This window comes from Epargyreus clarus, unplaced genomic scaffold (assembly GCF_041222505.1).
Source record: "Epargyreus clarus isolate Ecla_fem2 unplaced genomic scaffold, WU_Ecla_fem_2.2 ptg000032l, whole genome shotgun sequence".
In the NCBI taxonomy this organism is placed as follows: domain Eukaryota; kingdom Metazoa; phylum Arthropoda; class Insecta; order Lepidoptera; family Hesperiidae; genus Epargyreus; species Epargyreus clarus.
This window is the reverse complement of record NW_027332237.1, coordinates 9,160,281-9,173,254: the sequence shown is the minus strand read 5'-3', so window position 1 is coordinate 9,173,254 and position 12,974 is coordinate 9,160,281. Positions and strand designations below refer to the sequence as shown.

Below are 12,974 nucleotides of genomic sequence, written 5' to 3'. Positions count from 1 at the left end.
CAGGGCAGAGCCCGACCGGGCCATCGCGCTTGGAGGACTCCGGTTGGGAGATCCCGGATTTCTCCAACAAGCGTTGAGAACGACCACCGGGATGATACATGGGTTGTTCTTAGGATGGTAGCACACGAGCTACAGTGAGCTAATACCGTGTTCATATCGACGACGTCTTCGATGGTCCTATAAGTTCTTAAATATTCAGCAGCGCATTTTTGTATCAGATGAAGGTTAAACAATTGAGGTTGATTTTTAGTAAGGGAAAGTGGAAGATATGCCTGATTCCATGTGAATTTCTTTGTCATACTGTGTACCATGATTTGTATTATTTTATAATATAGGAGTAGCAGACGAGTATGCAGTCCATCTTGGTAAGTGGCTACTGCCCCCTATGGACATCTGTTATCAACCCCAGATAAGGTTAGATTCCTACATGAGGTCGGCCGCAGTTACGCCGGTACCTAGGACTAAGCTAGAATGCCTCATAAAAGTAAATGTGCCTCACCATATACTTTTATGAGCGCTTAACGCTGCTGTTATTAGGCAGAATAGGTGTGGCGGTGGTGCCGCGGGAGTCGAACAGCAGAGTGTCCCATCACATTTTATGATGTGGTATTGCATATAACGTTATACTATTAGTTATCTTCTCAGTCGTTTCGCTCTTGTCAGAGCGGCCGTGGTCATCATGTGTTGTGTGAGAGGGCTGATGTCACTCGCCTCACGACATTTTGCCATTTCACTCTATTGGTGGCTATTATAGAGCACTCGTGTACCTACCACCTACAGCTAATTTTACTTGATCTGTCCATCGCGTGGGTAATCGTCCGCGAGATCTGGTTCCTTCCATTCCACCCTGCACGACAAGCCGTTCAATGGAGTCATTATTTCGTCTTGTAACATGCCCAAAGAATTTGAGTATACGAGTTTGTACTAGTGTAGACAGACGGTGTTGATCCCGAGTTCTTGGAGGATGGAGACATTTGTGCGAAACTCGGTCCATGATACTCCAAGCATTCTTCGCCAACACCATATTTCTAGGGCGTCTATCTTTTTCTTTTCCAATTCTCGTAATGTCCATGTCTCTGAGGCGTACAAAAATATAGGAAAGACTAAAGTTTGTATCAGCCGGGTTTTAGTGGTTATTAGTTATAGTAGCACTATTTTGTAGTGTAGAGGAACAGTACATTAAGCATAATATATTTTAGTAGCAGATGGTTTGTTTTATTTATATTGATTATTGTTTTTATTCCCCTTTTTTGTATATATTATTATGTACATAAATATAGTTATAATATAGTTATTGTAAATATGTTTTTTTATAAATAATGTAATGTAGATATATTTAAAGTTTGTTGCAATAAAAATATAGACGTAGCTAATACAATATTAAACAGCGTACTCAATGCACGCTAGAAGTGCTTCCTCTCTCCTATTTTGGTTTAATCCTTCCTGTTTAGATCGGTAGCGACAGCGACGTTTGTCGACAGACGAAAAGCCCTGTTTAATTATTAAATTCCTGTCTTTATAGGCGGCTTACACACTGGGCAGGTTTGTTATTATTACTACGTAATCTGTGTCAGCATTCAGCAAGTATAGTTATATGTATTACAGGAATTTATGTACGTTTGTTATACTATTCAAATTTTTATTAAATATTGGTTGCCTTTGCCGATCTTTATTTTTGGTCAAAGAAATGTAATTTTATATTATTTTTAATGTTTTAAATATTGAGCAAAGGTCTTCGTTTCATTGTTATTGTTTCCTTTTTGACCTAAACATATACATATCATTATGATATTTAAATAACTTACAGAAAGTAGGAATCCATCTCGCTACCAGATGTATTGTACTTAAGGGACCAACGCCGTGTAATGCCAAAACATACTTATAGTTGCGACAATACGCGTTTTGTAAGACGGGAGTTTTAAACGTAGCAGTGAGACGTCTAGACTGTAGGGGCCTTAATCTTCTATCATCAGGCGACATCGTTAGCTTAATAATTAAATTCTTGCGCCTTTATAATAGCAAACTAGTACAGTAAATAAGCAATAGTTAATTTAGTAGAACGCTCATAGATCTGAAGCCAGCGTGTCGGTAATGATACGTCACATATTCTTTGGATGACTAATAATAAGTCATTGATATAAGTACAATCTTTTGTATTGATATAAATATAATATTTTAAAGTACACACTCTAAATGTGAATAACCTCTAAATTAGTGGCGAGTGATCGCTCAGGTTTTTTAGGATCTTTTATAAAGACTTATATTTCAGTAAAAATAATTCATTTGCATATTTCTCAAAATTTGTCATATTATAAGTACATACCTGTAGTGAGTCATATAGTCTTTAAAAATAAAATCAACAGTGCTTGCTTTCTTTACTTTAAATTTTGTTTATCCTACAATTAAAAAAAATATAGTAATAACACATTTATACGAAAATACAGTTCTAAAACGAATATACAGTTAATAATAAAAAAACAATTTTGAAACTGTATTTTTCTCATCTTCATTTCCTCGTGAACTAATACAATACAAAAAGTGGAATTTGAAAAAGTTAAACTATTCAACGAAATAATATTAGTAGTGTGTGAATCTCTGTAGTGGAGAAAAATAAGGATAGAATCTTGGAATTCTCTACGAAAACTTGTTTCAAAGAAACAAATTTTATCCTGTTTCCAACTTACAATTCGATGTAAAAGATTGTGAGTAGGAAAGTTTTGGAAAACGTCTTTTGAAACTATAAAAATGTGTTAAGTATATGTATTAAGTAAGTATATTTTAAGAAATAATCAAACAAGAGTATTGAACATTAGTATTGAAAACTTCTTTAGCGGCCGTATGCAATTTTTGTCATGGGTAAAAAATGGTAAAGTCGCGACAGGATCACATGTCCTGATCGAAAATTCGTAAGACGGGAAAGAAAACTGCAAAAGTTAAGATGTCACCCGGTATCAGCATAAAAAAATATTATTTTTAATTTATTCTATTTTACTAGCTGACCCGGCAACCGTTGAGTTGCCATATAAATAAAAAAATATTAAGGGTGAACAACCCTTATCACTTAGGGGTGTGAGAAATAGATAGTAGTCGATTCTCAGACCTACTGAATATGCATATAAAATTTGGTGAAAATTGTTAAAGCCGTTTCGGAGGAGTACGGTAACTATGATTGTGGCACAAGAATTGTATATATAAGATTATTCAGGTTAGGTTTCGAAAGTTTTCACTCTTGCCGGTACTCGCGGAGTGCAACCTGTTAATTTTTTTTTTAGAATAATCCGTACAGGCTGATTTTTTTCGTTTTTATAAAATTTCGTATTTAATAAAGCAAGTATCTACTTGCTCTAAAGTCCTAACCAAAAAATAACTTTCGCAATCAGTGGTTCTGAAGCAATCGCACAGAAACAACTTCAAAGCTTATTTATTGTAGTTGTAAACAGTGTTCATTGCGGTTATGACTTCGCCGGAGTCGAACCCAGATGCCACATAAATGTATGTGTGTGATTCATTCGTGGTAATATTTTATCTGTTTGCGGTAAGCTTTCATGGCTTTAATTCGAATGTCTTCTTTAACATCTTATATATAAAATTCTCGTGTCATAATGTTAGTTACCATACGGCTTACCGATTTCACCAAATTTTATATGCATATTCACTAGGTCTGAGAATCGGCTACTATCTATTTTTCATACCCCTAAGTGATAAGGGTTGTTCACCCGTAGCATTTTTTTATTTATATGGCTACACAACGTTTGCCGGGTCAGCTAGTAATATGTATAAATATTATGAATTGCTTGTCTCTGAGTTCGTACATGAAAATGTTCAACTAATTCGAGCATTTTTTAGTTTATGAATTATTCTAGATTGAAATATAAACCTGATAGGTGTCACTGCTGACCCATTAGTAAATATATAAACTGAAAGAGCGTGCCGTGGCGTAGGAACGAAACATACATACATACGCACGAAAAACTTTACCCTCCCCAATCAGATAAAAGTATACGTGTTTTTTGGTAAAATATTTACAAATTTTATGAAAAGCAAAGAGTTTACATCTAATTATTTTTTGCTTATCAACGGTCAGCATTCGAAAGTAAAAATGCTAAGTACGAAACCTTCAATCCTTCGAGATAAAAGCTTCACAAAATTATAACAAAACACAGATAAGAGCCCCCTTTAGAGACCCCGGTCGTTCCCGTTGAAGCTCCTTAATCCTTGAGGGAGAAGGCTTCGGGCTGAGCTCCTAAATCTTTCCAATTAGGCAGTGGTCGTATTTAGAGGAGTAAACGAGAAGCGACGAACGATATATCAACGCCTGTCATTAATAATCAATCTGCCGAATGTTTGGCCAACCTACGATTATCATTTGACCATTTTTTTGACCATTTGTGTCAATGCATTTTAAAAAAAATCTCAAAGGTGTGTGAAGTCTACCGATACACACTTGGCCAGCGCGGAGGACTTATGGCTTAATCTTTCTCATTCTGAGAGGAGACCCTTACCCAGCAGTGGGACAATAATGGGTTGATGATGATGGTTATTAGTTGTGTGACGTCTTTCTAAATTCAATATGACTAACGTCCTAAGATAGGGCGTCGATTATTATTTTATGTATTCCCAGGATATGAGTATCAAATGACAAGGTTTTCTGAAAAGAACAGGAAATAGAAAATGTCGTTACTAAAAACTTTTTGCTAAGACTCCGGAGACATCACTGCCATACTTATTTCTACCTAATAAAAGCAAAAAAAATCGGAAATAAGAAAATAATGTCCGCGCTAATCGCTTCTTGCTTATCGTTGTTGGTGAGCAAAGTGCCTTATGTCGGTCACCTTGTAAATCCGTAACCTTTTTTGTTTGGAGCTTGATTATTGATTACAGGCGACGTGCTTCTGTTTTGTTTCAGGAATCTTTTGTTTTTGAATAATTCAAGGATAGGTTTTATAGGCACAATATAGTGTTGTATTGGGTACAAAACAAATACGGTTGTATGTTATCTATTCGCCATTTCTTTTCGATTACAAAAACATTTTGCAAAATAGGTATGGTATGTTTTGAGTAGCTCTGAAAGGCCTCGGAAAGGAAACAAATTAATAATCCAAATTAATATACTGATAAGGTCTTCAATTATGTTGTAATTTAATGATAACGATAGTGCAATAGTAACTAATTTTATTTATGAATACAAAATATTTATCTAACCTACCATTGGTAAGTACTTCACATACGCTTATATTTAACAGAACTTAGAAGTCAGTGATTGCAGTGCCTTCGTTATTTATCACACTCAAGTGGTCGTATTATACTATTTGGATTTTGTTACCGGCGTTCATGGGCTACGACGGCCACTGGTCAACCCCAGATAGGATTAGATATTCCTACTTGAGGGCGGCCACAGATGCGCCGCTACCCCTGAGGACTAGAACAATGAGCTGGAACGCCTCGGAAAAGTGTCTCCCTTACCAGAACATAGCAGCGCCTAAAGCTGCTGTTATAAGGTAGTAATAGAAATGGAAATCGAACCACAAAGGATTTTACCACCTTCCAAGTGGTGTTCCACTTAACATGTGGCAAGATTAAGTTAGGAAACTGTTGCTTGTCACTGAAAAGGATCTTTCAAAAGCATCCCTGAAATTGTTTTGTGTGTCCCAATGATATACGGTGACGGGTCGTTGACTTCAGATGGAACCTTTAATGCTAACGATTTCAGAAAGATTCTCTACACTCGATTAAAAATGGTTTTCCATAAAAATGTTATTTTTAACATTTCCATATTCATATTTTACGTTACGTTAACTAAAGAAATTGATGTTAAACAATGTCAGTTGATGCGATAGTTGTGATCAAGTAAATTATAAGCTTATACATTATTTTTGTAGAAGAGTTTCTTTTACTCGTATATTTTATTTAATAGTTTAACTATTGCAATCGTTGGTAAAAACTTAATGACTACCTGCCATCACTAAGTAGGCGCCATAATATTAACGGAGTCAATATTATTTAAAACATTCGATATATGATTGTGCCAGCTAATTATGTCCGTCGCTGACCGTGTCGTTGTCGTGTCGTGACGCAACATGTAAACAGTCGTCGTACCAATTCCATACGTTCTCGTCCCGTCGACGTAGTTACGAGAGGGTTTACCTGCGGCCATGAAGTAGGCGCCACAATAAGAACATATTCACAGTTATTTAAAACTGTCACATAATTATGCCAGCTAATTATTATGGCCGTCGCTGATCGTATCGTTGTCGTGACGCAACATGTAAAGAGTCTCGTCATACCGATCCCATACGCTCTCGTCCCGTCTCCGTAGTAACGCGACGGTTTACGAGACCGACCCCCCCCCCCCCCCCCCCCCCGTTATTGAAATGGATTGTCGATGTCTTGCCAACGGTTGTGAGGTCGTGAGGTCGGTCTCACGCTCATGTCGTTTTCAACGGGTCGTTTTGTGTAAAACGCGATGTGCCCCGCGGTTTCACCCGCGTTTAAAAATATAAATAGATACTCAAGAGATTTCATGGAGATTATTTTTTTGGCGCGGTTCCATATATATTTATCTATATAAAATATAACTAGCCTCAGTTACTCCTTACATCAGCTGAATAAAAATAATAGCTTTTAAACTGCAGTAAGTATGTAGAAAAAATAATAAATATTTTCAAAATTACCGTACAATTTTGGGAAAAATTGGATTTCCGTCGTTTTTTTATACATAATATAACTTTTCGAGTATAATCATGGTATCGAAAGCATTATACCTATATATGTAGGTACTAGTATGTTTTAATTGTTTCAATAAAGATTGTAAACGAAAATGGACTAATTTCAATTTATATCTCGCACGTTCACAGACGTGTGAGCAAGAAATATTTAATACACATAATAATAATAAAACAAACATTCCGACTGCATAAAAATATAAAAATATACCGTATGTCTTTCCCACAATTAAGACATATCCAACGACACAACATAATATGCTAAAATCCATCAAGCCGCTAGGGATGTTGGTCGTACCAAAAATGAGGAATACATCATTCATATAATACATAGTGATACCACGGTATAAGGATCTATACAGTATTGTAACTCGGACCTGTCCTTGAATTATATACCTACAGGAGTACTGGGCCAGAATTCGCGTTCCTTATTCATTTATGAATCTAGGTATTTTGCTCGGTAAAAAATCGAAATACCAATCTTAAAAAAAAAGGATCAAATTATGATGGTATCTACGAGTACAGACGCTATATAATTGCTTAAATAAAAGAACACTGCCTAAAAACCGTCACACCGACCGCTCATCACTGCGGCACATTCGGGCCTGTTCGCATGACGAGTGCATACCGAAATCGAGGCGCGTAGGTATAACTTGCGTTCCGTGCGTTTGCATGAAGATAGAATACTGTATATATACTTGTACTGTGGTAATACAAACATACGCTCGAAGATCTATCGAATCCACATTACCTTCCATAGTTGCGTAAAAACAAGTAGCCATTTAGATTTACTTTCTTTATTGATACAAGTAGTATCCTTCAAGAAGGACATGACCGGCGGACAGACAAATTATCCAATAAACGCTCAGGTGATCTGCAGTTTGTCTATTTTTAAACTAATGTCTAGCCGCTGTTTTCAAGGATTTTGAGTTGATTCCTGATTTAAGTATTAGAACATGTAGAACGTAATAACAGTAACTTTAAGCGCTGCTGTGTTCTGGTTTGTAGACATACTTTTCCGAGGCGTTCCATCTTAGTCTTCTGGGATAACGGCGCACCTGTGGCCGACCTCAGATAGGAATCTTATCCTATCTGGTGTTAATTACAGTTCTATGAGTCTACTACAATATTAAAAAAATAAAAAAATGTTTTTTTTTTATAATATAGGAGTAGCAGACGAGCATGCAGTCCACCTGGTAAGTGGCTACTGCCGCCCATAGACATCTGTAATCAACCCCAGATAGGATTAGATATTCCTACCTGAGGTCGGCCACAGGAGCGCCGCTACCCCTGAGGACTGAGCTGGAACGCCTCGGAAAAGTCTGTCTCCCTTACCACACCCATCAAACCGGAACACAGCAGCGCCTAACACTGCTGTTATTAGGTAGAAATAGGTGTGGCGGTGGTGCCGCCGGAGTCGAACCACAAAGGTTTCTACCACCTTCAAATGTTCACCTTCATGATGTCTAGGTACTTATTAATTTTTGTTTTTTTTTTACAGACGAGTGCGCCGATGTGGGAGGAGTTCATATCGAAGGCGACGAAACTCCACTCCGCTTTGAAGTAAGTTAATTATAATTATCACAACCATATTGATAATTATGATAATGATATTAGTCATTAAGAATTATTAAGTAAATCATCATTAAGTAAATCTTCTTTATTGTTGACGTAAAAGCTGTTTTGTGATAAATTCTAGGTGTTTTCAACTTGCTTGTTTAATGATTATGACTGAAGGTTCGTTCTCAGACCTACTGTATATGTATATAAAATTTGATGAAAATTGGTAAAGCCGTTTCGGAGGAGTACGGTAACTAACATTGTGACACGAGAATTTTATATATAAGATAGACTTCATATACGACTCCTCCTCCAGCTCCAGATTCTACTTGGATTCAGAAATTATGTTCATAGGCTACACTCCCACAATGACTGTTTAAGTTCAGTCTTCAAAAAGCAATGGACAAGTTGTCGTTATCTTCAAACCCCAGCTATTTTTAAATTCATGATTAACATTCTATCCAATTTTTGTCTACAACGTAGTTATCTTGTAGTGTGAGTTGTGATCTTTGGTAGGCAACAAAATGGATAGATCGTGTATTAACGGGCGAAAGTGAACATGAACATCAACAGCCGGATTCAATTTGTGTCACTTTGTTACAACAATTGTATAGCTTTGCAACAATAATGGCATGCAACGGTCGAGCCAATTGTCACTAAACGATCCAGATTGCGGGTCACGTGGCTGCGGACACGTGGTGCTCGGTGCTGGCTGACACTCGCGTCTCATTGGTTAAGGATGTTAAGAACCCTTCGAAGATATACTCAAAAGGCACCACCTACCTTTTACTAAAAATACCCTTTCTACACTCTAGGATTCCCTGTGTCGTGAGTGTAACGAAAACATACAAAGAGGAATACACAAACATTCAGACTCAGAACAGTTGTATAAAGTCATCATTTAAGATATATGCGTGACCGGGGATCGAACCCGGAACGGTTTGCACGCGGGGCTGGTGACCGCTCTGCCACGCGGATCACATCTAAGGTCGTTTGCCCACCGCACCGTCACCGAGCCGATACCGTGAACGAGATTATTTCGAGCCGATTTTAATATGTTGTGACGGCGATAGTTTGTCCACCGCGACCGATATCAGCGGTTAATTTTGGGTGTCACGCGTGTGACGGCGGTGCCGATCTAGCGGTCATGCTGATCTACTCGAAATATCAGCGGCCGGGATGACGGTGCTCGGGTGACGGGGTGCGGTGGACAAGCGACTATAGTAAATGTATGTACGCTACTTCGGCACCGTCATTAATTATTATCGGTATCGGCTCGGTGACGGTGGCGGTGGAGAAACAGCGTAAAAATGGCATACAATGAAATGAGAGTAATTAACGCGCCTGTATAAAATATAAGAGCAATACTTATATTTACAACAATAGTATTGCCCGGCGTATAGGCACAACGTATATAGTAGATTTATGTTCATTATTATTAATAACCTATCCAGTGTTTTGCCTAGCAGAGGTCGGAATTATACAATTGTTGTGTACTCAAAATTGACAAATTTCGGTATATGGTAGATACAATTTTGAGTATAACCAACGTTAATCGTTAGTTAGACCGGAATCTAAACGATGGATTCAGATCTGAGTCTGGGTCTTTATGAGTTTGACTTGTTTGTGTATGTGGAATGGAAGCATGATTAAAAGCGTTGAATGTATATCTCGAAAAGTGTTCTCAATAGTCAATACTATTGCGATTTTCTGGTTTGGGAATCGTACTCAGAACATAGATTAGTAAAGATTTCTCACTCCTAACAAGAAAATGTAACCAGTTTTGACAATATAAATTGTCACTGTCATCTATTTTCGCGTTTGAAAAATATTAAAAAAATGTAGTTTTTAGATAATTTACGAATGAAACTATATTTCTCCGCAATTTCTTCGATTTCGTGTTTTTGCACCACTTGACTGCGCATGTCGGCATTGTTCCCCGTAAATTACACCTTGACAGCCATTAAATGGCTGACAGAATTGTCAGTTATTTAATGGCTTCCTTCAATTACAAGGCGGTGAGATATCTATACTTGTCTATGACTCAGAATGTAACATATGATGTTTAAATATTAAACTGTATTCATTTTCAGATCAGCGCTGGTCGCAATCGCAGCGTTTCTCGACGCCTTCCAGAAAATCGCAGATGCGGCCACAAACGCCAGAGGTAAGTTTAGTTTTATAATGTTATTAAGGCTATACATAGACACATTTTTTTAAATCTGCATTAATTAATCTTGTATCTGTTATTAAGGTCATCTTTTGTGACATACAATTTTTGTTAAAATAAAGGACTTTTCTAATTTTATAGACTATGTAGAATCTGGATGCAATTGATATACTACCGTCTGTTATTTATAACCAATCTGTCCAATGTTTTGCCTATCCAAGATAGTAATTTGACGGTTTTTGTAAAATAGAACCGTATCCGCATAAATAAGATTGTCCGTCGCGAATATACGAATCTTACTGTATATAATATGGGACAACTTGAATTTATTGCTGTAATATATTCACGATTTATCTAATTTGTCGCGTTACTTGAAATAAAAAAAATTTTAACAAAAAAATAAAACCGACTTCTATGTCACTACAAAGTAAAAAATAATTGAAATAAATGTTGGTTTAGTACATATTGCTGAAGTTGGCGCTCAATATATTTCGTTTGATAACAGCGTAAACAGCGTGTCCAATATGAGCGCCGACTTCAGAAATATGTACTAAACCAACATTTATTTCAATTATTTTTTACTTTGTAGTGACATAGAAGTCGGTTTTATTTTTTTGTTAAAATTTTTTTTTTCACCCTTTTTAGTGATGATATGCTAACGTTTGTATTAATATTATGTAAATTTGTATAAAGATGATCATGAATAAAGGTAAGGTCTGAATTCATACGGATTGGACCCACCCGCTCGCAGGGCGCTACCGCGCCCTTCTCGCTTAGTTTTATATTGTCTTATATGTTCCAACCTAACCTAACCAATTCAATACGAAACACTATAGGCGAGGCTTTATGAGATACTAATTATTGGCTAGGTTATGTAGGAACAGATAAGTAAATAAATCAAACTAGGTGGTAAAACTCTGCGAGTGAACCGGCCCAATTCACAAGAATTGAAGACTTGAAGGTCAAAGTGATCAGGGTTAAGACCTTGAAGGTCAACATTTTCATCCTATGTGTTTGCTTAGTGACGTTAATACATATATGAAAGCACAATAATGCTAACTCCTATGGTTTAGATTGGAAGCACACCAGCATTATCAGAGTGAAAGAGTTGAAGGACATTTTTTTCATTACATGCACCTGCTTAGGACCTGTAAAATATGTGTGAAAGCACTAAATGGCTTATTCATGCGGTATTAGGCTGGAGGTACCTCTGCATCATCAGATCTAAGGAGTTGAAGGTCAAATTTTTCAACATATGTCTCTGTCTAGCAACTTCATTACAACAAATGTATATTCTATATACTTTACATGGGAGGCACATCTGCATCATCAGGATTGAAGAATTGAAGGTCATATCTTCCATCATATGTCTCTACTCAAAGACCTTATCATATATTTGTAAGCTCCAAATGCCTAACTTGTATGGTTGAGGTAGGAGGCACTTCTGCATTATCAGAGTTGAAGAGTAGAAGGTCAAATTTTCCATCATATAACTCTACCTATCAACCTTATTGAATATTCATAAGCATCAAATGCCTGACTTGTATGGTTGAGGCAGGAGGCACCTCTGCATTATCAGAGTTGAAGAGTAGAAGGTCAAATTTTCCATCATATATCTCAACTAATTGACTTTATTAAATATCCATAAGTTCCAAATGCCTAACTTGTATGGTTGAGGCAGGAGGCACTTCTGCATTACCAGGGTTGAAGAGTTGAAGGTCAAATTTTCCATAATATCATGTTAACCTAGATACTCAATGTCCATTTTAAGTTTCATGAGAATTGAGTGGGCAGAAGGTAAGTTGTCGTAAAATATGTAAAAAGCAGGGGTAGTGATGATGAGTTCCACCCCATAACTTAAATTCTAATCATCAGAACATACTAATGTTAAGGTAGGAAAGTACCGCAACGAAACTCCCTTTCATATGAAAAAAAGAAAATTAAAATTGGTTAAGAAATACTCGACTTATTCAAGTTTATATGAAATCGGGTTTTTCCAATTTTCCGGGAAAACTGGCGGAAATTTTCAAATTTCCTCGAAATGGGACCCCCTGTGAAACTAGCCGCATACAATGGTGTATGAATCATGTCGATCGGTCGCGGCATCGTGAAAAAATCGCCGAACAAACATAAAAAAAAAATATATATACGGTCGAATTGAGAAACCTCCTCCTTTTTTGAAGTCGGTTAAAAATAAAATTAAATTAAACAGCCTGAACAATTTTTGAATGTAACGTTGAAAAGTTTAAATTTCTCCATTTCGCACTGTATATGTGTATTACAATTTCTATGTAAATTTTAGTAAGAAATACTTGTTCAAAGGTTTTGAAAAAAAAAATGCACAGTCAAAATTCAATTCATATATTATTCAATTTAACTTAAAACTATTTTTTTTATTATACCTTATCTAAATATAAGTCATTTAATTAATTAAATTAACTAATTCTACCATCAAACAATACTAATAAAATTTACATAAACATGAGGTAATTTTAAATTCGATTATCGAGTATTCATTTGTA

General features: G+C 36.4%; 1 protein-coding gene across 1 annotated transcript in view; it reads left to right on the top strand.

Annotated features, from left to right (window-relative positions):
- The window catches only part of mim (missing-in-metastasis), a 286,624-nt gene that overhangs the window by 71,159 nt on the left and 202,491 nt on the right, over positions 1–12,974 (top strand). The window contains exons 2-3 of the mRNA XM_073090292.1: positions 8,224–8,285; positions 10,376–10,449. Coding sequence (XP_072946393.1) covers positions 8,224–8,285; positions 10,376–10,449 — 136 coding nt within the window. The remainder of the gene's footprint in view (positions 1–8,223; positions 8,286–10,375; positions 10,450–12,974) is intronic.